Genomic DNA, 25,341 nt, shown 5'->3' with positions numbered 1-25,341 from the left:
AAAACCCCAAAAACTTCTGGGCTGGAGCGATACTCCCTCCTCAGCCTCCAGAATAGCTGAGGCAGCTTTATTGAGATATAGCTGTTTACCAATGGTTCTGGGTTCAAATCCTAACTCCACTAGCTGTGTGACTCTGGGTGAGTCACGTTAATACACCAAGTTTCTGTGTCCTGAGGGTTAATAGTGGCTGTGTGTGGGGCCAGCCCGGCATTGGACAGGCATTCAAGAAGTGCTAATTATTATTTTTGAAGCAACTTTGTTGACATAGAAGTCACATATCATACAATTCCCCCTTTCAAAATGCACATTTCAATGGCTTTTAGGATATTCACAGAGGTGTGTAACCATCATCATGGTCAATTTTAGAACATTTTCATCACTACAAAGAGAAACTGCAAACAAGAGCTGGGTGTAGCGCCTTATGTCTGTAATCCCAGCAGTTTGGGAGGCCAAGGTGGAAGGATCACTTGATGCCAGGAGTTCGAGGCCAGCCTGGGAAACATAGCAAGACCCTGCCTGTACAAAAAAAAAAAAAAATGTAGTCGGGCATGGTGGCATGCACCTGTGGTTCCAGCTACTCAGGAAGCTAAGGCTGGACCGTCACTTGAGCCCCAGGAGGTTAGGGCTGCAGTAAACTCTGATTGCACCACTGTACTCCAGCCTGGGTGTCAGAGTAAGACCCTGTCTCTAAAAAATAAAAAATAGAAAAGAGCTGGGTGTAGCAGCTCACGCCTGTAATCCCAGCATTTTGGGAGGCCAAGGTGGATGGATCACCTGAGGATGAGAGTTTGTGACCAGCTTGACCAACATGGAGAAGCCCTGTCTCTACTAAAAATACAAAATTGGCTGGGCGTGGTGGTGTCCTCCTGTAGTCCCAGCTACTTGGGAGGCTGAGGCAGGAGAATCGCTTGAACCTGGGAGATGGAGGTTGCAGTGAGCCAAGATCACGCCATTGCACTCCAGCCCGGGCGTCAAGAGCGAAACTCCGTCTCAAAAAATAAATAAATAAATAAATATATAAATAAATGTTACTGGCCTTGTCCTCCAAGATAAAAAGGTCTGAGCTCTCCCCAGTTCATCCAGAACACAGAGAAGGGAAAGAATTGGGAGGGTCATTTTGGACCAGACTCATCCAAGGTGATGTTAGATGGGACAGGGATGCCACATCCCCAAAAGCAGGGAAGCCAGATGTACAGGGTGCTGGTCAGATGCTAGAGAGAGAGCAGGGAATGTGGCTTTGGTGGTCACGGGGCTGGGGACACGGAGACAGGGAGAGCCTTGTGTGTGTGTCTGCTGGTATGACCCAGCCCTTGGGTGGCTCTGGGGCCTGGGCAAGGATGGACTGGATGAGGAAGCCAGGTTCAAGGAGCTTCCATCCTGCCTTGAGCTGATTGTCTGCTGCCTCTGTCCCCTTGCTGTCCCTGCACTGTCCCTGGGCTGGCACACCTGCACCAAAGCTCTTCTCAGCATCTCACTCTGAAGATTCTGATTCTGGCCTGTCTGGATGTTTTAGTCCCTTTCGTGCTGCTATAAAGGAATACTTGAGGCTGGATAATTTTTTTTTATATACTTTAAGTTCTAGGGTACATGTGCACAACGTGCAGGTTTGTTACATATGTATACATGTGCCATGTTGGTGTGCTGCACCCATTAACTCGTCATGTACGTTAGGTATTTCTCCTAATGCTATCTCTCCCCGCTTCCCCCAAGGATAAATTTATAAGGAAAGAGGTTTATTTGGCTCATGGCTCTGCAGGCTGTACAGGAAGCATGGTGCCAGCACCTGCTTCTTCTTTTTTTTTTTTTTTTTTTTTTTTTTTTGAGACGGAGTCTCGCTGTGCTCCCAGGCTGGAGTGCAGTGGCGTGATCTCGGCTCACTGCAAGCTCCGCCTCCCGGGTTCACGCCATTCTCCCGCCTCAGCCTCCCAAGTAGCTGAGACTACAGGCGCCCGCCACCACGCCCGGCTAGTTTTTTGTATTTTTAGTAGAGACGGGGTTTCACCATGTTAGCCAGGATAGTCTCGATCTCCTGACCTCGTGATCCACCCGCCTCGGCCTCCCAAAGTGCTGGGATTACAGGCTTGAGCCACCGCGCCCGGCCTGCTTCTTCTTTTTTTAAGAAACGGAGTCTCATTCTATCCCCCAGCTGGAGTGCAGTGGCGCAATCTGGGCTCACTGCAACCTCCATCTCTTGGGTTCAAGCGATTCTCCTGCCTCAGCCTCCTGAGTAGCTGGGAATACAGGTGTGCACCACCGCGCCCAGCTAATTTTTGTATTTTTGGTAGAGACGGGGTTTCTCTATGTTGTCCAGGCTGGTCTCGAAATCTGCCTCTTTATAAGAGACAAGGTCTCACTCTGCTGCCCGATGGGAGTGCAGTGGTGAGATCCTAGCTCACTGCTGCCTCCAACTCCTTGGCTCAAGTGAGCCTCCCACCTCAGCCTCCCAAGTAACTGGGACTATAGGTGTTCACCAGTAAAAAACGTCCTTTTTTTGAGATGGAATCTCATAATGTGGCTCTGGATGGTCTTGAACTTCTGGGCTCAAGTAATCCTCCCTAGCCTGGGGCTCCCAAAGCTTTGGATTCACAGGCGTGAGCCACCTCACCCAGCCAGCACCTGATTACGGTGAGAACCTCAGGAAGTTTTCAAAGGTGTTTGCAGATCACATGATGACAGAAGAAGGTAGAGAGAGAGTTAGCAGGGAGTAGGGAAAGGAGGTGTCAGGCTCGTTTCTTTCCCTTTTTTTTTTTTTGAGATGGAGTCTCACTTTGTGGCCCAGGCTAGAGTGCAGTGGCGCAATCTTGGCTCACTGCAAGCTCCGCCTCCCGGATTCACTCCATTCTCCTGCCTCAGCCTCCCGAGTAGCTGGGACTACAGGCGCCCACCACCATGCCCAGCTAATTTTTTGTATTTTTTTCAGTAGAGACGGGGTTTCACCGTATTAGCCAGGATGGTCTTGATCTCCTGACATCGTGATCCGCCCGCCTTGGCCTCCCAAAGTGCTGGGATTACAGGTGTGAGCCACTGTGCCCGGCTGTCAGGCTCTTTTCAACAACCAGTTCTTGCAGGAACTAAGAGTGAGAACTCGCTCCCTTCTGCAAGAATGGCACCAAGCCGTTCATGAGGGATCTGTCCCCAGAACCCAAACACCTCCCACCAGATCCAACTCCAACATTGGGGATCCATTTTCAACACTGGGCCGGGTGAGGTGACTCAAATCTGTAATCCCAGCACTTTGGGAGGACGAGGCAGGTGGATTACCTGAGGTCAGGAGTTCAAGACCAGCCTGACCAACATGGTGAAACCCCGTCTCTACTAAAAATACAAAAATTAGCCAGATGTGGTGGCGCATGCCTGTACTCCCAGCTACTCAGGAGGCTGGGGCAGGAGAATCGCTTGAATCCGGGAGGCGGAGGTTGCAGTGAGCCGAGATCGCACCACTGCACTCCAGCCTGAGCAACAAGAGCAAAACTCCATCTCGGGAAAAAAAAAAAAAAAAATTCAACATGAGATTTCAAGTGGACAAATATGGAAACCATAAACCATAGCACCAGCCCCTCCACCTCCAGTTGCCCTCCCTCACCTTCTTTTAGCCACATCTCCCAGCCCAAGGTCCTACCCCGGCTCTCCCATGCCTCTGGGCCTTTGCACACGTAGTTTTCCACCTGGAAGGTGAGTTCCTCCCACCCACTCACCTGACTGGCCCCTTCTTAAGTTTTCTCTCCAGTTTTTATTTTGCAAACTTAAAACCAGGCTGGCTGGGTGCAGTGGCTCACACCTGTAATCTTAGCACATTGGGAGGCCAAGGTGGGTGGATTGCTTGAGCCCAAGAGTTCAAGACCAGCCTGGCCAACAATGGCAAAACCGTACCTCTACAAATAATACAGAAATTAGCTGGGTGTGGTGGCATGTGCCTGTAGTCTCAGTTAGGAGGCTGAGGTGGGAGGGCCACCTGAGCCCGGGGAGGTTGAGGCTGCAGTGAGGCAAGATGGTGCTATTGCACTCCAGCCTGGGCAACACAGTGAGACCCTGTATCAAAAAAAAAAAAGAAAGAAAGAAAAGAAAAACGTAAAAGTACAGAAGTCTGAATGCAGTGGCTTGAATCTGTAATCCCAGCACTTTGGGAGGCTGAAGAGGGCAGATCACTTGATGCCAGTTGTTCAAGACCAGCCTGGCCAACACGGTGAAACCCTGTCTCTACTAAAAATACAAAAATTATCTGGGTGTGTTGGCAGGCGCCTGTAATCCTAGCTACTTGGGAGGCTGAGGCAGGAGAATCACTTGAACCTGGGAGGCAGAAGTTGTAGTGAGCCGAGATCATGCCACTGTGCTCCAGCCTGGGCAACAGAGTGAGACCCCGTCGCAAAAAAAAAAAAAAAAAAAATCTACGGAGAAGTTGTGGGAATAGTCTGATGAACTTTCAGATGCACTTTACTCCGGTTCACCAAATGCTAACATTGCTATGGTTGTAATCTGTCTTTTCTCTCCCTATATACACGCACTTTGCTTTTTCCTGAACCATTTGAAAGCTAGATGAATGTATCGTGACAATTGATTGCTCAGAACTACAGCATGCATCTCCTATGAACAGGACATTCTCCACCAGAGGTTCTGGAACTTGAGCAATGTTTAGTACTGAGTCCTGCCTGCTGGCTCCTTCAATGCCCCTTCACGGCCCAAGCAGAAGCCAGGAAGGCTCCCTGGAGGAGGTGAGACTCGGGCTCAGTTTCCCTCCTTTCTTCCTTTCATTTCCTCCCTCCCTCCTTCCTTTCCTTCCTTCTTTCCTTTCTCTTTCCCTCCCTTGCTTTCTCCCTCCTCCCTCCCTCCCTCCCTTTTTCCTTCTTTCTCTTTCTCCTTCCTTTATTCCTTCCTCCCTCCTTCCTTTCTTCCTTTATTTTTGTTTTTGAGATGGAGTCTTGCTGTGTTGCCCAGGCTGGAGTGCAGTGGCATGATCTTGGCTCACTGCAACCTTCACCCCCCCCAGGTTCAAGTGATTCTTGTGCCTCAGCCTCCTGAGTAGTTGCAACTATGTTGAGCGCCACCACGCCTGGCTAATTTTTGTATTTTTAGTAGAGACGGGGTTTCACCACGTTGGCCAGGCTGGTCTGAAACTCTTGACCTCAGGAGATCCTCCCACTTCAGCCTCCCAAAGTGCTAGGAGATTACAGGCTCGAGCCACTGTTCCTGGCCTCTTCTTTCTTTCTTCCAGCCCTTATTTTTTATTTATTTATTTTTTAAATTTTTATTCATTTATTATTTTGAGACCGGGTCTCACTCTGTCGCCCAGGCTGGAGTGCAGTGGCATGATCTGGGTTCACTGCAACCTCTACCTCTCAGTTTCAAGCAATTCTCCTGCCCCAGCCTCCTGAGTAGCTGGGATTACAGATGCCTGCCACCATGCCCAGCTAATTTTTTTTGTATTTTAAGTAGAGACTGGTTTTCACCATGTTGGCCAGGTTGGTCTCGAACTCCTGACCTCAGGTGATCCTCCTGCCTCAGCATCCCAAAGTGCTGTGATTAGAGGTATGAGCCACTGGGCCTGGCCTACAAGCTTAATTTTTTTTTTTTGGAGACGGAGTCTCGCTCTGTCGCCCAGGCTGGAGGGCAGTGGCCAGATCTCAGCTCACTGCAAGCTGCACCTCCCGGGTTCACACCATTCTCCTGCCTCAGCCTCCCAAGTAGCTGGGACTACAGACGCCCGCCACCTCGCCTGGCTAGTTTTTTGTATTTTTTAGTAGAGACGGGGTTTCACCATGTTAGCCAGGATGGTCTCGATCTCCTGACCTCGTGATCCGCCCGTCTCGGCCTCCCAAAGTGCTGGGATTACAGGCTTGAGCCACCGCGCCCGGCCTACAAGCTTTATTTTTAAGAACAGTTTCAGATTTATAGAAAAATTGAGAAGATCGTACAGAGTTCTGTATATCCCCACACTTTCTCCTAATATTAAAATCTTATATTAATACTGCCTATTTGTTTCAGTTAATGAACCAATGTTGATATCAATATTGATACAATGTTATTAACTGAAGTGTATGCTTTATATGGATTTCCACAGGGTTTTTTTTTTTTTTTTTTTTTTTTTAAGACAGAGTCTGGCTTGGTCGCCGAGACTAGAGTGCAGTGGTATGGTCTTAGCTCACTGCAACCTCCGCCTTCCCTGTTTAAAAGATTCTCCTGCCTCAGCCTCTTGAGTAGCTAGGACTACAGGCGCCTGCCACCACGTCCAGCTAACATTTGTATTTTTAGTAGAGACGGGGTTTCACCATATTGCCCAGGCTGGTCTCAAACTCCTGACCTCAGGTGATCCACCCACCTTGGCCTCCCAAAGTGTTGGGATTACAAGCGTGAGCCACTTTGCCCAGCCACACAGTTTTTATCTAATGGCCTTTTTCTGTTCCAGCATCTCATCTGGGATCCCATATCACATTTGTTTATATATAATTTACATTTCTTTACATACCATTTACATTTATTTACACATATTTGCATTTGTTTACATATATTGATTTCCATGGCTCTTCCCCAATGTCCTGTTTCTGTTTTAGGATCCCACCCAGGACACCAGGTGACATTTAGTCATCATGTAATGATGCTCCTCTTGGCTGCCACAGTGTCTCAGACCTTCCTTGTTAGGACAATCTTCAGGTTTTAGGAGTGCTGGTCAGCTATATCGCAGATGCTCCTGTCTTGGGATTTGTCTGATGTTTTTTTCATGATTAGATTAGGATTATGGGTTTGCAGCAGAAAGATCTCAGGTAAAGTGCCATTTGCTTTACATTCTATCACGAGTATAGATTATCAACATGACAAATAACTACTGATGTTGACTTTGATCTCCTGGCTGGGGCAGTGATTGTCGGCTTTCTCCACTCACTGTAAGGTTACCGTTCCTGTACTGTACCCTTGGAACTAAGTCACTGTGCACAGCCCATACTCACATTATTCTCCCCTCCATGAGGGCAGAAGTAGCTGCATACATTTTTTGGAGTTAAAATTTTTTTTTAAAACTAAAAAAACCTTTTTTTTTTTTCAGACAGAGTTTTGCTCTTGTCGCCCAGTCTGGAGTGCAGTGGCCCGATCTCGGCTCACTGCAACCTCTGCCTCCTGGGTTCAAGCATTTCTCCTGCTTCAGCCTCCCAAGTAGCTGGGATTACAGGTGTGCACAACCATGCCCAGCTAATTTTTGTACTTTTAGTAGAGATGGGGTTTTGCTATGTTGGTCAGGCTGGTCTCGAACTCCTGACCTCAAGTGACCCACCCACCTGGGCCTCCCAATGTGCTGAGATTACAGGTGTGTGGCACCATGCCCGGCCTAAAATCTTTAAAAAATTTTTTTATTTTTTGTAGAGACAGGGTCTTGTTATGTTGCCCAGGGTGGTCTGGAACTCCTGAGCTCAAGTGATCCTCTCACCTGGACCTCCCAAAGTGTTGGGATTACAGGCGTGAGCCACCTCGTCCGGTCCCACCAGTGATTTCTGATTCCTCAGTGTGGCTGCAAGGCCACTGAGACCCAGGCCCTGAAGAGACCACACAGACTGAAGCCTGGAGGTTTCCATGGCAGCCAAAGCTGGGCAATGGCTGATGGGACAAGTGAGGGCCTTCCATTCCCGATGTCCTGGGACTGCATATATCTAGGTCAGAGCGGGAGCTACAGGAGGGATGGACTGTGAGTTCTCTGCCAGCCTGCTGAGATGGCAAAGAATGGGAATAAAATTGCCTGAAAGAAAATAAGCATGGATGCTTGTTGCACGGCTGTGGGTGAGGAGAGCCAGCCTGTATGGGGACATGGGGATGGAGACTGATGCTGGGAGGTAGTGACACCAACTGGGTGGCAGCTGGCAGGCCCCTGGGCATCCATACTCTCCCTGCTCAGTTGGCGAGAAGCAAGAAAGCATTAAGGGAGGGAGGGAGGAAGGAAAAGAGGTGGGAGTTGAGTGCTGTGGGTGAACACTGAGGCACACTTCAAAAGCTCAAGCCACGATGCTTATGCCCTGATATAAAAAGAGCATTGAGTTGAGCGAGGTGGCTCACATTTGTAATCCCAGCACTTTGCGAAGCCGAGGCAGGTGGATCAGTTGAAGTCAGGAGTTCGAGACCAGCCTGGCCAACATGGCGGAACCCCGTCTCTACTAAAAATACAAAAATTAGCTGGGCGTGGTGCACGCCTGTAATCCCAGCTACTCAGGAGGCTGAGGCAGGAGGATCACTTGAACCTGGGAGGCGGAACTTGCAGTGATCCGAGACTGCACCATCGCACTCCAGGCTGGGTGACAGAGTGAGACTCTGTCTCAAAAAAAAAAAAAAAAAAAAATTGAAAAATTACAAAGCTCAAACCTAATCACCAGTGTGGCTGCTCCTGGCCCCACCCTGCCTCCTACTCCCCAGGGGAGGGGACAGTTCAGACAGGGATGTGCCCTTCCGGGGGCCTGAGATGATCCAGACATGGGAGCTGGCAGGGAATGAGGACTCCAGCAGGGCTGGGTCAGTAGGAGCACCTGGCAATAGGGCAAAGATCTGGCAGCTGGACTTCTTGGGCTCTGAGAAGGCAAGAGTATCTGTGTGTGACAGGAGAGGGCGTGGCTGGTGTCTGCCCATCCACGCTGCGGGGAGATGTGGAGAGATGGGGCGGGGGACACAGGGCAGGAGAGAGGCCAGGCCTGGGGCCTCTGTGCCGGGAGGGATAATATGATCTCTGAGTCACCTGGAAATGGGGCGAGATGGTGCTGATGATCCCGGACTCCTGGGTTTTGTCCCTGGCTCTGTCACTGCTGACTCATGGGCTGCTGACCTAGGAGTCTCCTGGTCGGCGTGCGGGTTTCTCTCAGCCTCTTAGTGTGTCAGAGACAGCTTCTCTGTAAACCCTCGTCATCGGGGGTGTGCCCGGCTTCTGGGTTCTGTGTTCTGGCATCCTCTGATCTTCTAAGACGGAGCAGGATGGGATGATCCCAGCTCTTTGCTCCGCTGACTGGTGACAAGGCCTGTCCTGGCCTGGGACCAGGGGGCACTTCTCTAGGAGTCCTGGCTGGTCCTGAGACAAAGGCACCCTCCCAGTGAAGCCCCGCCTCCTCTGTCCTCCATCACCCAGCCCACAGCAAGACCGCCCTCCTGACTCTCCCTCCAACTGACCCGAGCTCCTGGGTTGCGCCCTTGAGGCCCACACTGATGCTCCCAACTTATTTCCCAGCCCTACGCCCTCACCTGCCTGCCTTCCGACTCCTCAAGTTCAGTTTTCCACAGATACTCCCTCCCCACACACACCCCTGTTTTTGTCCCTGCTACTCTCCTTTTTGGAGAACGCTCTCCTCTTCATAGGTCTCTAAGCTTTTACTCACCCTTCTGGTTTCCTCTCCACGTGCCACCTCCTCCAGGAAGCCTGCCTGGTGTGCCCCAGGTAGAGTTGATTTTTCCCTCTCCAGTGCTCACACAGAGCTGGTTTTCCCTGCGTGGGAGCTGTTTATTTCTTTTTTTTTTTTTTTTTTTTTTTTTTTTTTTGAGACAGAGTCTGGCTCTGTCACCCAGGCTGGAGTGCAGTGGCCGGATCTCAGCTCACTGCAAGCTCCGCCTCCCGGGTTCCCGCCATTCTCCTGCCTCAGCCTCCCGAGTAGCTGGGACTACAGGCACCCGTCACCTCGCCCGGCTAGTTTTTTGTATTTTTTTTTAGTAGAGACGGGGTTTCACCGTGTTAGCCAGGATGGTCTCGATCTCCTGACCTCGTGATCCGCCCGTCTCGGCCTCCCAAAGTGCTGGGATTACAGGCTTGAGCCACCGCGCCCGGCCTGGGAGCTGTTTATTTCAATTCAGGCTGGGCTGATTACACCCTGATGAGCTCCATGCCAGCCCTGGGCAATAGAAGAGTAGGGGTAGAGGATGAGCCCCAGAATCAGACATCAGGCAGGGTGTGAATACCGGTTTTGCCATTATTCTGGGGGCCCTGGAATGTCACATCAGCTCCCAGAGCCTTAGTTTTCTCATCTCTAAAATGCGAACGGGCTGGGCATGGTGGCTCACACCTGGAATCCCAGCACTTTGAGAGGCTGAGGCAGGAGGATCACTTGAGGCCAGGAGTTCAAGGCCAGCCTGGGCATCATTGGGAGACCCTGTCTCTACAGAAAAACAAAAAGTTAGCTGGGTGTGGGGGTGCACACCAGTAGTCCCAGCTACACCAGAGGCTGAAGGTGGAGGTTTGCTTGAGCTCAGGAGTTCGAGGCTTCAGTGAACTATGACTGTGCCACTGCACTCCAGCCTGCGTGACAGAGCGAGGCTTCCTGTCTTAAAAACGAAAACAAGAGAACAACAATGATACCCCTACACTGTTTTGCAGTGAGGTAAAATGATTTCCTGTTATTCAATGTTATTCGAAGGCACTTAGCATAGTGCCTGGCCCTGAAGCAGACGCTTAAAACATGGTTTACTGGCTGGCTTGCTCCCTGAGAGGCCAGGGCAAGAGGAGGCTGCCCTGGATGGGGAGAGGGAGGGGTGGGGTTGGGGAGGACTGACTCCTCCATCAGATTAGAGGGTCTTCAGGAATTCCACAGCCCTTAGGTCCTCTCCCTCCCCCGCCTCTGGGAAATTGGAGTAAAGTCCAGTAGAGACAGGACTGCCCTGAAGTGAGGTGGGGGGAGCCAGAGGGAGGGGTGGAGGAGGGTGGGAGGGAGGGTTTATGCCTGGGACCTGGATGGACCTCTCTGTGAAGTGGGGGAGTGGCCTGTGAGGGGCTGGACAGCTGGGTAGGACGGTGGGAATGCCGAAGGTCATGGTAAATATGGGGCTTGCTAATTATTTATTTATTACAGATGAGGTCTTGCTCTGTCACGCAGGTTGGAGTGCAGTGGCATGATCATGGCTCACTGTAGCCTCCAACTCCTGGGTTTAAGTGATCTTCCTGCCTCAGCCTCCCGAATAGCTGGGATTTACAGCTGTATGCGACCATGCCTGGCTAATTAAAAAAAAAACAATTTTTTTTAAATAGAAAAAGGGTCTCACTATGTTGCCCAGGTAGGTCTTCAATTCCTGGCCTCAAATGATCCTCCTGCCTCAGCCTCCCAAAGTGCTGGGATTACAGGCATGAGCCACCATGCCTGGCCAGACGTTTTGAAACCGATGGACATAAACCGAAATCGATGCACCGATTTGGAGGAAAGTAATTTAACAACGGTCCTCTCAGTCCTGTCCCCTGTATAAGCCTCCTCCCCTTCACACAGTCATCTCCTCCAAGTCTGTCTAACTAAGCTCTCTCACCGAGTCCCCTCCCTTTGCTCAGCCCCTCTTCCCATCTCTGCCACCAGAAGTGCCCGACCCTGGGACTCCAGCCAGGAGGCATCAGTGTGGTCTTTCTTCTCTTCCTTAGAAGAACCCCCAGACATGGCCACCGCCCCCACCCACGGCCCACGTGGTGCCCAACCTGGGGGCAGCACCCGCTCAGCCAGTCTGGCCAGATTAGTCAGCCACGCCTGCCATCACCTAGCACCAGGCCGAGGGGGTGGACGGTCCGCTGCTGTGGGCAGTCAGGCTGAGGGCCAGGGACTCTCCCTTTCAGCCTGGTGCTAAGACTCCAATCTGAGCTCAAGGACTTCAGAAAGAAATAGGATCTTGTTGTCTAAAGAAAAAAAAAATCCATCCTTTACTATTTTTCTATTACTATTTTTTTGAGATGGAGTCTTACTCTGCCGTGCAGACTGGAGTGCAGTGGCGCGATCTCAGCTCAATGGAAGCTCTGCCTCCCAGGTTCACCCTGTTCTCCTGCCTCAGCCTCCCGAGTAGCTGGGACTACAGGCGCCCGCCACCACGCCTGGCTAATGTTTTGTATTTTTAGTAGAGACGGGGTTTCACCGTGTTAGCCAGGATGGTCTCGATCTCCTGACCTCGTGATATGCCCACCTCGGCCTCCCAAAGTGCTGGGATTACAGATGTGAGTCACCACGCCAAACCTACTGTTTTTTATTTTTTAAGGGACAGGATCTTGGTCTGTTGCTCAGGCTGGAGTGCAGTGGCGCGATCTCAGCTCACTGCAACCTCTGCCTCCAGGTTTCAAGCGATTCTCCCACCTCCATCTCCCGAGCAGCTGGGACCATAGGCACACGCCACCACGCCCAGCTAATTTTTAGTATAGACAGGGTTTCACCATATTGGCCAGGCTAGTCTAGAACTCTTGGCTCAAGAGTTCCTTCTGCCTCAGCCTCCCAAAGTGCTGAGATTACAGGCGTGAGCTACTGTTTCCGCCCTAGGAATCAATTTAATACACACTGGCTTCCCTGGCTTTAGTCTTCCTGTTCCCAGAAGGCACGGAGTACAGGCTCTGGGAGCTAGACTGCTCAGCCCACTGAGATCTTTTTGGCTGCAGGACAGTGATCCATCACCGGCCCTAGGGCTCAGAAGCCAGCAGGAGCTTGGGGTTAGAAGGGAGACTTTGTTTTTGCCCCTTTGCTAAGGACTCCCAGGGAGCTGAGCTCAGGGCAAGCTGCATGTGTGTGTGTTACAACTGGGGACTTGGGACCCATGCCTGTAATCCCAGCACTTTGGGAGGCTGAGACAGGTGGATCACTTCAGGTCAGAAGTTCGAGACCAGCCTGGCCAACATGGCAAAACCCCGTCTCTACTAAAAACACAAAAATTATCCGGGTGCGGTGGCGGGCACCTGTAGTCCCAGCTACTTGGGAGGCTGAGGCAGGAGAATTGCTTGAACCTGGGAGGCAGAGGTTGCAGTGAACCGAGATTGTACCACTGCACTATAGCCTGGGTGACAGAGCGACATTCCTTCTCAAAAAAAAAAAAAAAAATTGGGGACTTGACCAAGCCCCTGGAACTCTGGGGACAGGGGTCTGAAAAGTCCTAGCTCCCACCTGATATGACCAGGATCCGAACTGAGCAGCAGCTGCTTTGCGTGCGGAACTTTGCTCCCTCCCCTTGGTATTACACTTTTCGGCTCACGAAGCATTTTTACATCCTTCTCTCATTTCACGTGTGTCTCAGATTGGGGAGTGGGCCCCAGTGTTCTCACTGTACAAAGGAGGAAGTTGGGGTTCAGAGATGGAATTGGCTTCTCCAAGGTCACAGGGCTGGTAGGATGGCTCACGGATACACAGCTTCCCAGCTTTTGTCCTTTTTGGCTTGCGAAGCATTTTCACATCCCCATCTCATTTCACGTCTGTTTTTGTTTTTGATACTGGAAGGGGTGCATCATCCTCATTTTTACAAAGGAGGAAGCTGTGGCTCAGAGATGGTCCCTGGGTTGGAAAGATGGTTTACGGGGTGGGCAGAGATGGGTGAGCTGATCTGGTGGTTTTTATCCTTGATAGAAACCAGCACGTGTGGCCGGGCACGGTGGCTCACGCCTGCAATCCCAGCACTTTGGGAGGCCAAGGCGGGCAGATCACTTGAGGCTGGAAGTTCGAGACCAGCCTGGCCAACATGCTGAAACCCTGTCTCTACTAAAACTACAAAAATCAGCTGAGTGTGGTGGTGTGCACCTGTAGTCCCAGCTACTCGGGAGGCTGAGGCATGAGAATTGCTTGAACCCAAGAAATGGAGACTGCAGTGAGCAGAGATCGCGTCGTCTCAAAACCAAAACAACAACAACAAAAGTTAGAAACCAGCCTATGTGATCCAATTCTGTCAGCACAAAATCACACAGTGCAAGTTACAAAAAAGAAAAAGAAAATAAATGAGTGGCAACCCTGCACTCTCTGACCCCAAAACCAAGGTGGTAACAACAGATGTCTTATAAGGTGTTCCTGTAAAAGATCTCTGGGCTTTGGAAAGAGGGCCAGATGCAGGCCTGGAGGTAAATTTCCTTGTTTTCCTCTGCCTTAGGGCTGTGGGAGCCAGAGCGGAGAGGAGAGAAACACCTCTTGCCTTTGCTGGTGTTTTTCCTGCAGCGGGTGGGTGGGACTGAGCCAACGGTCTCTTGGCATCAACAAAGCATCCACAAATCTCTCTCTAGCTCCACTGAGCTGCTGGCTGATCCCCAAGGACATCCTTCTGGCCTCTCCTTCACACCTGGGTCCTCTAGCCCTGTGTGAGCTCCGTGCTTCTTCCCCGCCTTGTGTCTGCTCTATGCCTGGAGGCCCTCCTGCACCTGCCCTCCCCTCAACCTCCAACCCCTCCCTGCTCTCTGCTCCCGATACGCGTGGCTGTGCCTGGGAGGGAAGGACAGCTTGTTAAGTCACTTCTGTAGGGCCACAGGTGGACTGTTGTAGGACTTGCATGCCCCCCTCCCCCATGCCTGCTTCTCCAAGTGCCAGTTGGCTGTGTCCCAGGAAAGCAAGGGCAGGAAGTGGCGGGGTGGGGCAGGAGGTGGGGGGGAGGCGGGGGAGTAGGTTCTGGCCATCTGGCCAAGTCATGTATCTACTCAGAAAGCTTGCTAAAGGCTACCTGGCTGGGACCACAGGTAAGAGGCACCTGGGGAAGGAGGCACCCATGCTGGAGTGCCCACCCGTCCTAGGCAAGCCCCTGGCCTTCTCTGGGCTTCAGTTTACTCCTTTGAGCCAAGGCAATAAAAGTCCCTGCCCTGCTGACGGCCGGAGGCTGTGATGAGGTCACATCATCGCCAGGAAAGCACTTATCATCAGTCATGATGGTTACTTATCTCTGGTGTTATTTAGCCCATAGGCTCTGTATGCGGAGAGAGCCTTGTAAAGAAAGCCCCAGGGAGGCGTGGTCCGGGCAGAAACCATCCCTGTTTGTTTTGGTGAGTGTGCTTATGATGGGGGTCAAGGTGTAGGAGTGTGGTTTGAAACTGGAGAATGCTTCATTCTTTCCATCATCAAACATTCCTTTTTTTTTCTTTTCTTTTCTTTTTAGACGGAGTCTCGCTCTATCACCCAGGCTGGAGTGCAATGGCGTGATCTCGGCTCACCACAACCTCCGCCTCCCAGGTTAAAGCGATTCTCCTGCCTCAGTCTCCTGAGTAGCTGTGATTACAGGTGTGAACCACCACACTCAGCTAATTTTTGTATTTTTAGTAGAGATGGGGTTTCACCATGTTGGCCAGGCTGGTCTCGAACTCTTGACCTCATGTTCCGCCCATCTTGGCCTCCCAAGGTACTGGGATTACAGGCATGAGCCACCGCACCCTGCCCAAACATTTCTTTTTCTTTCTTTTTTTTTTTTTCGAGACAGGGTCTTGCTCTGTTGCCCAAGGCTGGAGTGCAATGGTGTGATTATGGCTCACTGCGGCCTCCAACTCTTGGCCTCAAGTGATCCTCCCATCTTGGCCTCCCAAAGTGCCGGCCTTATAGGCATGAGCCGCAGCAACCACTTCTAACATTTCTTGAGCATCTGCGATGTATCAAGCCCGGTGCTGGGCACTGAGGTTGCAGAAGGCATTGTTCCTGTCTTCCAGGAGCCCCAGGCTAGCAGGGGAGATAGATGTGTATAGAGTTAACCACAATACCAGGCCTCAACTTCCCATCTGTAACATGGGTGGATCATGCTAGATTGTTCCAGCCTGTCCGGTGCTTCATTAGCCGATCAACAGATCCGTCTCAAATACCTCCCGTGGGTACTCACTGATTGCTTCAACCCAAACCATGGCACCCTTGATGACTTTCCCTCAGGAAGCTCAAGGACTATGCATCCCTCTGGGTCTGAACTGGGCACACAGCCACCACTGCTGGACAATGGTGGCAGCTCAGGGACACACTGGAGCCCTGGCCCCTGCAGAGTTCCCAGCAGGGTTTGGATGAGAGATGCAAAATGACCACACGGCGGGTGAGGAGGGGCTCCCTCGGTGCTGCTGGGATGAGCCCTAGACACTCTCGATCACCCCCACAATGACCCCTTCCCAGAGGTCCCCTCAGTCATCTGCCCTGAACCAAGATCTTCCTGATCCTAGACCCTCCTCCCTCCCTCCATCCCCCAGGGCTCGGTGACATTCCGGGCAGAAATTTCTGACTCTTTTACTCTGGAACCTCCCTCCCCAGCCCAGTCTCTGGTCAAACTGGATTCCTGGCTGTTCCCAGAACAAGCTGCCCTTCCCCACCTTGCCACCTCTGCCCTTGTTCTCTCTGCCCGAATGTCCTCCTTCACCAGTCTCGCTGCCTTGCACATCTCTCCTAAGGGCTGTGTTCCCAGAACGAGCTTCGTTTGTTCAGCCTGGCCCACCGTCTACCAGAATGTCCTCCTTCAGCCAGTCCCGTTGCCTTGCAAACCTTTTCTGGGGGACCCGTTCATGATGCCTTCTGTGGCATAATCCAAGAATCCAGTGCCCCCAGGAGTTGTGCCACCCAGCACCCCTTTGCAGTCAAGCTCCCCCAGCACCACACCTCCCCACCCCGGAAGAGTTTCCCTTCTCTTTGAAATCTCATGGGACTTTGCACCCACCCTGGCTTTATTGGAAGGCTTTGTATGTCTCCACAGGGTAAACACCCATTTACTGGGGTGATGATGTCTCCAGGATCTAGTTAATGTTTGTCGTCGTTGGTGACCAGCCCCACCCAGTTCTGGGCAAGCAGGGTGGCCCCTGGCAGGAACAGAGCCCACCAGACTAAACTTCTGTGGAGGTGGAGAGGGGCAGGCTTCTGTCTCTTTTTGGCTAAAGGTGCATCATGTCCAAGGCCCCTCTTCTAGCCAAACAGAGAAGCCGGTGATAGAGATGGGTGAGAGTGGGTGATGTACCCAGGAGTCCCGGCTTCCCGGCTCCTCACTTCCCTACACGTAACTTTATCCAGCCGGTGCCGCAGAGGCTGCTGGTGAGGCCAGATGCATGAATGATCATAATCACAACAGCAGTGAAACTGCCAGTGATGAAACTGATAAGGACAAGAAAGGACAGTAATCAAGGTGCGGTTTCTCGTGGATGTTTCCAAGACTGCATCCTCAAACTCTCTCCCTGAGGGTCTCCACCCTGTCCTCCCACCTAAACCTAGAATGAGGGGACCCTGGCCTGTGGGGACCCTGGTCTTCAGGATCCCAAACCTGGCTGGTCTGGCTGCCCCTTGGCCTTGCCCTGTGAATATCCAGCTGTCCCTGGGCTGTGATTCAGTGTCTGTCTCCCGGGTGACCTCAGCATGGGCTTTGAGGAAGGGGAGAGGGTAGTTTCTTCTGAGACTGGATAGTGACTCAGGGACCAGGGGCAGGGGCCTCAAAAGTGCCTTTGTTGGCCTGGGCTCAGGAATCCAGAGAAACTGGTCAGGAGGAGGTCCCAGTGACGAAAACCCCTCCCTCTGCCCCCGCCCCTCTGCCAGAGCCATATAACTGCTCAACCTGTCCTGAGAGATAGAGTGCCCTGGCAGCTGTCGGCTGGAAGGAACTGGTCTGCTCACACTCGCTGGCTTGTGCATCAGGACTGGCTTTTTCTCCTGACTCACAGCGCAAAGGAGCTCTCTGTGAACGTTAAGTCCGTCCCCAGCGCTTGGAATCCTACGGCCTCCACAGCCGGATCCCCTCAGCCTTCCAGGTCCTCAACCTCCGCGGACGCTGAGCGATGGCCTCCATGGGGCTACAGGTGACGGGCATCGCGCTGGCCGTCCTGGGCTGGCTGGCCGTCATGCTGTGCTGCGCGCTGCCCATGTGGCGCGTGACGGCCTTCATCGGCAGCAACATCGTCACCTCGCAGACCATCTGGGAGGGCCTGTGGATGAACTGCGTGGTGCAGAGCACCGGCCAGATGCAGTGCAAGGTGTATGACTCGCTACTGGCACTGCCGCAGGACCTGCAGGCGGCCCGCGCCCTCGTCATCATCAGCATCATCGTGGCCGCTCTGGGCGTGCTGCTGTCCGTGGTGGGGGGCAAGTGTACCAACTGCCTGGAGGATGAGAGTGCCAAGGCCAAGACCATGATCGTGGCGGGTGTGGTGTTCCTGTTGGCCGGCCTGCTGGTGATAGTGCCCGTGTCCTGGACGGCCCACAACATCATCCAAGACTTCTACAACCCGCTGGTGGCCTCCGGGCAGAAGCGGGAGATGGGTGCCTCGCTCTACGTCGGCTGGGCTGCCTCCGGCCTGCTGTTACTTGGCGGGGGGCTGCTTTGCTGCAACTGCCCACCCCGCACAGACAAGCCTTACTCTGCCAAGTATTCTGCCGCCCGCTCTGCTGCTGCCAGCAACTACGTGTAAGGTGCCACGGCTCCACTCTGTCCCTCTCTGCTTTGTTCTTCCCTGGACTGAGCTCAGCACAGGCTGTGACCCCAGGAGGGCCCTGCCACAGGCCCCTGGCTGCTGGGGACTGGCGACTGGGCAGAGACTGAGCCAGGCAGGAAGGCAGCAGCCTTCAGCCTCTCTGGCCCATTCGGACACCTTCCCAAGGCCGCCTCCTACTAGCAAGAACAGAGTCCACCCTCCTCTGGATATTGTGGAGGGACGGAAGTGACAGGGTGTGGCAGTGGAGTGGGGAGCTGGCTTCTGCTGGCCAGGATGGCTCAACCGTGACTTTGGGCTCTGCCTGCATCGGTGTTGGCCACTGTCCCCATTTACATTTTCCCCACTCTGTCTGCCTGCATCTCCTCTGTTCCGGGCAGGCCTTGATGTCACCTCTAGGACTGTGCCTTGCTCACCGAAACCCACACCCAGGAGTATGGCTGAGGCCTTGCCCACCCACCTGCCTGAGGAGGGCAGAGTGGATGGACGGGTTTGGAGGGGAGGGGTGAAGGCTTTGTAAACAGGTTTGGGCAGTGGTGGGGGAGGGGGCCAGAGAGGCCGCTCAGGCTGCCCAGCTCTGTGGCCTCAGGACTCTGCCTCACCCACTTCAGCCCTGGGCCACTGGAGACTGATCCCCTCTGAGTCCTCTGCCCCTGACAAGGACACTAACCAGCCTGGGAGGGTGGCAGGGAGGAGGGGCGGCTTCACCCTCGGGAGTCCTGGGGTTTTTCCTCCTCCTTCTTCGTGGTTTCTGTTTTGTAATTTAAGAAGATCTATTCATTACTGTAATTATTATTATTTTCTACAATAAATGGAACCTGTGCACAGGAGGAACTTGTATTGTCTCTGATTTCAGCTGTGGAGGTGGGTGGGGCAGGGCTGGAGGCCTGGGCAGGGGGTAGGTGAGGGGCAAGGCCGCTGTGTTTTGGCCAGTACATGAACACTTAAAAAAAAAAAAAAAACGAGATCCAGGGAACTGTGAAAAACTGGAGCTGGGCTGGGTGTGGCGGTGAGCACCTGTAATCCCAGCACTTTACTAGGTCGAGGTGGGAGGATCGCTCGAGGCAGGAGTTTGAGACCAGCCTGTCCAACATTGTGGCGCCATCTCTCCAAAAAGTTTAAAAAATGAGCTGGGCCTGGTGGCTCATGCCTGTAATCCCTGTACTTGGGGAGGTTGAGGTAAGCGAATTGCTTGAGCCCAGGAGTTTATGAGGCTGCAGTGAGCTTTGATCGCACCACTGCACTTCAGCCTGGGTGACGGGGCGAGACCTTATCTCTTAACAACAACAAAAAAAACGAAACGGGCCTCCAAGGTGTCACCTTAAAAAATAAATTAAATGGGCCTCCAAAGTATCAAAGTTTAAAAAAAAAGAAATGGACCCCCAAGCCATCACCTAAAAAAAAAAAAAATGAGATAGGCCCCCAAGGTATCACTTTGTCCAGATGGGGGCCCTTCGTTGGTTGGAGGGTAAACCTGTATACAGGAAACAGTGTATGCTTGGGACCCCGGTGAAGGGTTGGGGACCCTAGGAGGGAGTTGCCCACATACGCTCCCAGCTCTGAGGTATGGGCCACCAGCCACCCCCACCCCGCTGTTGCTCCAGCTTTGTCTGGGCAGCCAGGCTGGTCTGTTCCTCTTTGCTGAGTCACCCAGGTTCCCCTTCCCAGCCTTTGCATAGCCGGTCCCTGCTCCCAGCCTGGAATGTCCCTTTTCCCTCCTCCACCCTTCTGGATCCTGCTTGTCCTGAAAGCCCAGCTCCCAGGCGCCTCCCCCATGAAGCCTTCCCACTCTCTTGGATGGAGAAATTATTATCAGCCCTGTTCAAACCCCTGAGGTGCTGAGGGTCACCAAATGCCTTTCACCTGGAGGGCAGCCTCCAAGCCACGTCCAGAGCTCGGCATTCTGATTCCTTGATCGATGAGGGAATGGAGTGTGGCCCAGGCCCAGACCTACAGCTTAGGAATTTGGACTCCGAATTTGGGTGGGGAAGCTGTCCAGGACAGGGCTTGGGCCTCAGCAACCACTTGGGCTTGGCCTTGGCCTTGGCCTTGGGTCTGCCCTGCCGCTGTTGTGGAAAGGATGTTCTAAGGTTGCTCGGGCTTCATTTTCTCATTTTCTTGTCAGTAAGTTGGAGGTGAGCAGACCCAGCAGCCTGGAACGAGTGACCCCGGGAGGCCCCAGGGAGGGGTCTTCTCCATCACTTCTTGCTACTTCCCTCCCTTCCTCCCTTCCTTCCTTCCTTCCTTCCTTCCTTTCTTCCTCACCCAGCTATTTTGTATTTTTAGTAGAGACGGAGTTTTGCCATGTTGGCCAGGCTGGTCTCAAACTCTTGACCTCAGGCGATCTGCCTGCCTTGGCCTCCCAAAGTGCTGGGATTACAGGCGTGAGCCACTGTGCCTCGCTCCCCGCTTTTTATTTTTCTTGAGATAGAATCTCACCCTATTTCCCACACTGGAGTGCAGTGGCGCAATCATAGCTCACTGTAGCCTCCAACTCATGGGCTCAAGCAATCCTCCCACCTCAGCCTCCTGAGTAACTGGGACCATAGGTGCTCACCACCACGCCTAGCTAATCAATTTTTTTTTTTTTAGAGATGGGTTCTTGCTATGTTGTCCAGGCTGCTCTTGAACTCCTGGGCTCAAGGAGTCCTCCTGCCTTGGCTTCCCAAAGTGCTGGGATTATGGGGGTGAGCTGCTGTGCCTGGTGGGGAATTCTTGACTTAATCTCCTGGATTGAGGAGACGCCCTCCTCACCACTCACCCACACCTCTGCCGGAGGATATGACTGTGTCTGAATGGACAGGAAGAAAACCCGCATGTGGGCTTTGGATCTTGGGCTAGTCCCTTCACCTCTCTGGGCCTCAGTTTCCCAGCTGGCACAGAGGATGATTATCTAACATCACAGGAAGGCTGGTATGTGTGTTTGAAGTGCCTGACAGTAAGTGCTGGCTGAATGACCTTGTCACCTCAGGTCCAGGCACCTATAGTGTGCCCAGGGTGGCCTCAGGTGCACTGAGAAGGAGAGATGGGGAAGACCCAGTGACTGGTCTGGGAAGGTTCCTGGAGGAGGGGGTAAGGAGAAGCAAGGCGTTGCTGGTAGAAGGGAGTGCGGTGAGAGGAGAGGCTCCGGAGCAGGGGAGACCATCACCCATGGGCAGCCCAATGGGGTTGAAGGGCTTAGTAAGCACAGGTTGGTCTAGGATGTCCGATCCTGGCTGCTTCACCCAGTAGAAAGTTCCTGTCTTTTTTGGCCCAACTTCGACCTTTTTGGCTGACCTCATCCATGTCTCTGCATTTGTCAGCCTTCAGGGCTCCCCTGGATGCCTGTCCAGACCTGCCCAGGCTTAGCCACAGTCTCTGCTGGGCCTGGCAAGGGGTGCGGAGAGAGGAGGGAGAGGAAGCATTTTTCCCTCTGTGATTTCCTGTCCTGTGCCTCCTGGTTCTCATGCTCAGCCCCTCTCCTTTCTGCCTTAGGCTGTGCCCTACGTGGATTCCTCACCGGGTCTCAGAAATGCCTCTCTTCTCTACATTCTCGGAGCAGGGCCAGGCGTGGTGGCTCAAGTCTGTAATTCCAGTACTTTGGGAGGCCAAGGCGGGTGGATCACTTGAAGTCAGGAGTTCGAGACCAGTCTGACCAACATGATGAAACCCCGTCTCTATTAAAAATGCAAAAATCAGCTGGGCACGGTGGTGGGCTGCTGTAATCCCAGCTACTTGGGAGCCTGAGGCAGGAGAATCTCTTGAAGGTTGCAGTGAACTGAGATCGTGCCGCTATACTCCAGCCTTGGCGACAGAGCGAGACTCTGTCTCAAATTAGATAAACAAATAAATAAGTAAATAAATTCTGGGGGCAATGAGCACTCACGGCTCTGGTGGGGCCACCTCTGACCAGACCCTGTGCTCTCTGGCCCCTTGCTGGGCCCCAGTGGGTTGGAGATCAAGGCCCAGAGGGCAGGGTCTGAGCCCTCTGCCCAGAGCAGAGAAAAGCCCCGAGCAAAAACACAGCAGGAGACGGGAGATACACCTGCCTGGACAGCGCGATGTGTGGAGTTTACAAACAGTGCTCACAGCTCTCATCTCCCCTAAGCAGCCCTATTTCCCAGATGAGGAAACAGACCAGGAAAGAGAAAGAGACGCCCCGAAGGCAATCCACGAATGAGTGAGGAAGCAGGCAGAGGAGGGAACAGAACTGAGCCCTCACTGTGGGCCGGGACCAAAGCAAAAGCTTTAGAGACAGGATTTCACCTGATTCTCACTTTAGTCCTATGGGGACCGGATTGTAGCATTTATACCACCTGGCTCCCGGGCTAGGAAATGGAGGCTGCAGGGGAGGGTGGAGTTGCTCCTGGTTGCCCATGGATAAGAGCCAAGCTGGCCACCTGTCTGCCCCGCCTGTTTGCGTGGGTCTGCCGTTGGTGGCTGGGATGTTAGGCTAGGCTGTATGTGGCGATGGGCAGAACGCTGCCCCTCGCTTAGCCTGAGGGACTCTGGGGCCTGTGTCTGTGCTGTGCAGAGGGGAAGGTGTATGGTGATGGGGATTGGGGGTGCTTGGCTGGGCTGCTCCTCACCTGGCTTGGTGACACATAGGAGCTCAGGTATCGCATTGCAGGGCACCTGGCCATCACTGGGGGCGCCAACTATCAGTACCATGTCGAAGGTCCCAGTGTGCGTGGGGAGGGGTGGGGACATGGTGTGACGCTTGGAAGGTGCTTTGTCTATGGTGTGGCCTCAGACCACCCTGGAGGGGACGAAGCTATCACCCGCATCTGCAGGACCCAGGTTCCCCGGAGGATAAGGTAAGTATGGCCCAGTTCTGGGCTGCAGTCAGATCATGGGGTGCAGGATTGAGTGAGGGACTGGGGGCTTAGTGTGGGAGGGGGATGGAGGTTCGGCAAGGGAAAGGGCTTTATGAGGGGGCACCGTGGGGTGTTGGGATGGGAGAGGAAGTATCTTCAGGGCCAGGCAGAGGCTCCTGGCCCAGGGTGCAGAGGCTGAGGTGCTGATAGAGGCCGCGGGCCCCAGCCTGTTCCAGCATCCCTAGGCTCCCATTCACCCCATGTAGCTGGAGGAAGCCTCGAGCCCGCAGCTGGGGTAGGGGTGGGAGACTCAGTCATGGTTCACACTTGCCACTTCCTGGCTGGGTCCCTGTGCCTTGGGAGGGCAGTGGATTCTGCACTGAATGTGGCCCATGCGTTTGCTTTTCAAAAAATTTTGAGACAAGATCTCTTTCTGTCGCCCAAACTGGAGTGCAATGGCATGATCACAGCACACTGCAGCCTTGAACTTCTGGCCTCAAGTGATCCTCCCACCTCAGCCTCCCATGTAGCTGGGACTACAGGTGTGCACCACCCTGCCTGGCTAATTTTAAAATTTGTTTGTAGAGACAGGGGTCTTGCTATGTTGCCCAGGCTGACCTCAAACTCCTGGCCTCAAGCTGTCCTCCTGCCTCGGCCTCCCAAAGTGCTGGGATTACAGGTTCGAGCCACTGTGCCTGGTCCCGTCTCATGCATTTGGAACAGTGAGTCTAAGGCACGGCGCAGGGTTCTGGGGCCAGGGACAGTAGGAGATTTGAGGAAGTGTGGGGCTAAGGAGTAGGCGGGGGATCTGGAAGAGCCTCACCTCGGCAGCCACTAGGCCTGTGCCGCAGGCCACGTCCAGGATCAGGGCACTGTGGGGCAGGCCTGGAAGGGTTTGTGTGAGGCGACTGCGAGGCGGGGGGCATGGTACTGCAGGGTGGCCACATCCTGAGGAAAGAGTGCCGGGCCTACAACACCGGTGCCCTAGTGTCTGGGGGATCCCCCTTGTGGGTGGTCTCAGAGTATGCCGGGCCAAGCTGTGTGTGTTGGGGATCAAGCCTGGCTGGGGCTACTATGAGGGGATGCCCAGGCATGAGGTACTTCCCATTGCTATAGGGCCAGGACTGGAGAGTTAGCCCCCAGCCCACTGTATGGTAGACTCAGTCCTCCAGGGACCTTCTCTCCTGGCCAAGGCAGCTCTCTCTGCTGAGTCCACATGACTTCTCTCTCTCTCTCTCTTTTTTTTTTTTTTTTTTGAGACAGTGTCTCCCTCTGCCGCTTGGGCTAGAGGGCAGTGACAAGATCTTGGCTCACTGCAACCTCTGCCTCCGGGATTCAAGCAATTCTCCTGCATCAGTCTCCCGAGTAGCTGGGATTACCAGGCGCCTGCCACCACGTGGGCCTGGCTAATTTTTGTATTTTTAGTAGAGACAGGGTTTCACCATGCTGGCCAGGCTGGTCTCGAACTCCTGACTTCAGGTGATCCGCCCGCCTCAGCCTCCCAAACGGTTTGGGATTATAGCCGTGAGCCACCGCGCCCAGCCCCACAGTGCCTTCTCAACAGCACCTCCTCCAGGCAGACCTCATGGCCCCTGATGGTGCTGCCAATCCAGAGCTGTGGGGCGGGTTCTGGAAGGGGCAGGACTGTAGGGTTCTTAGCCAGGCCTCACTTCATTCTCACAGCCGCCCCCGGGTGCAAGGCTGATTCCTCACTTTACAGGTAGAAAAATGGAGGCTGGTCTAGTGGAGGCAAGGACCCAGATGAGTTTACCTGGTCGTAGTGAGGAGTCCGCGGTCATAGAAGTGGAGCTTTGGGGCCAGTTCGGGGATGCCATGCGCGGCCCCGACCCGCGCCCGCACCTCGGGCAGGCTCCCACCCTCCTCCTGGGCCATGCTGCTGCGGGGACACGGCTGCCCTGTCTCGAAGTCCACCTCAATCACCCATCCCCTCCTTTCCCCCTTCCCTCCTCCCCCTGCAGAGGAGGCTGCCAGACCACCAGCGCGACCCCTATCCCGGCCCCTATCCCAGATGGCGACACTGGGCGCAGAGAGGGCGGGCTTGGATATTTACACTCTGGGGCTGCAGGGCTCGGGGAAGGGGCAGGGTGCCCCGCAGCTGGAGGAAGGACCTGTCTTCCTCTTTCCCGCCCTCCGACTGGGAAAGGGTCGGAGGTGGGCGACATCCGGAGCAAAAGGGTCTCGAAGGAGGCCGGAGTCAGAACTCACCGCCAATCGAGCGCGCCTGGCGTGGGCACCTGTACTCCGGGCTAGGCCTGTGCGGCGATCCTGGCCACATCCTCAGCACCAGCCCGCAATGATTGGCTTTCCGCCAAGAGAAAATAGCCAATCAAAGGAAGGCGCTGGCAGCCCGCCCCCTACCGCCAGCCAATGAGCTCAAGGCTTGTGGCCCTCTTCCAGCCTGGGTGGAGCAGGGACTGCTGAGACGTTTCCTGCTGTGCGGGTTTAGGGGTT

The 25,341-nt window shown here is 53.6% G+C and overlaps 2 protein-coding genes across 4 annotated transcripts; one reads left to right on the top strand and one right to left on the bottom strand.

Moving 5' to 3' along the window:
* The first annotated feature begins 13,944 nt into the window (after positions 1-13,944).
* Positions 13,945-18,907, top strand: CLDN4 (claudin 4). Of its 3 annotated transcripts, none has more exons than XM_025378525.1 (2): positions 13,945-14,014; positions 14,800-18,907. In XM_025378525.1, the coding sequence occupies exon 2, from the start codon at positions 17,423-17,425 to the stop codon at positions 18,050-18,052; it is 630 nt and encodes a 209-aa protein (XP_025234310.1). In that variant the 5' UTR covers positions 13,945-14,014; positions 14,800-17,422; the 3' UTR covers positions 18,053-18,907. The 3 variants fall into 3 exon arrangements, with proteins under 3 accessions (XP_025234310.1, XP_025234309.1, XP_025234311.1); XM_025378524.1 differs by lacking the exon at positions 13,945-14,014 and adding an exon at positions 14,363-14,386; XM_025378526.1 differs by lacking the exon at positions 13,945-14,014 and having other exon boundaries at positions 17,089-17,580; positions 17,662-18,907.
* A 2,464-nt stretch (positions 18,908-21,371) lies between these two features.
* METTL27 (methyltransferase like 27) lies at positions 21,372-24,762 on the bottom strand. Its single transcript, XM_025379335.1, is given in 7 exon segments — positions 21,372-21,439; positions 22,642-22,735; positions 23,025-23,159; positions 23,693-23,775; positions 23,778-23,817; positions 24,641-24,660; positions 24,663-24,762. Coding segments are annotated over 7 exon segments (540 nt in total).
* Between the last annotated feature and the right edge of the window lie 579 nt (positions 24,763-25,341).

Source organism: Theropithecus gelada, chromosome 3, assembly GCF_003255815.1.
Source record: "Theropithecus gelada isolate Dixy chromosome 3, Tgel_1.0, whole genome shotgun sequence".
NCBI lineage: Eukaryota > Metazoa > Chordata > Mammalia > Primates > Cercopithecidae > Theropithecus > Theropithecus gelada.
The sequence above is the reverse complement of the archived record's forward strand: the minus strand, read 5'-3'. Positions and strand labels throughout refer to the sequence as shown.

Excerpts from the sequence above, each read along its gene's own strand:
- CLDN4 (XM_025378525.1), top strand. The coding sequence starts at position 17,423 with ATGGCCTCCATGGGGCTACAGGTGACGGGCATCGCGCTGGCCGTCCTG.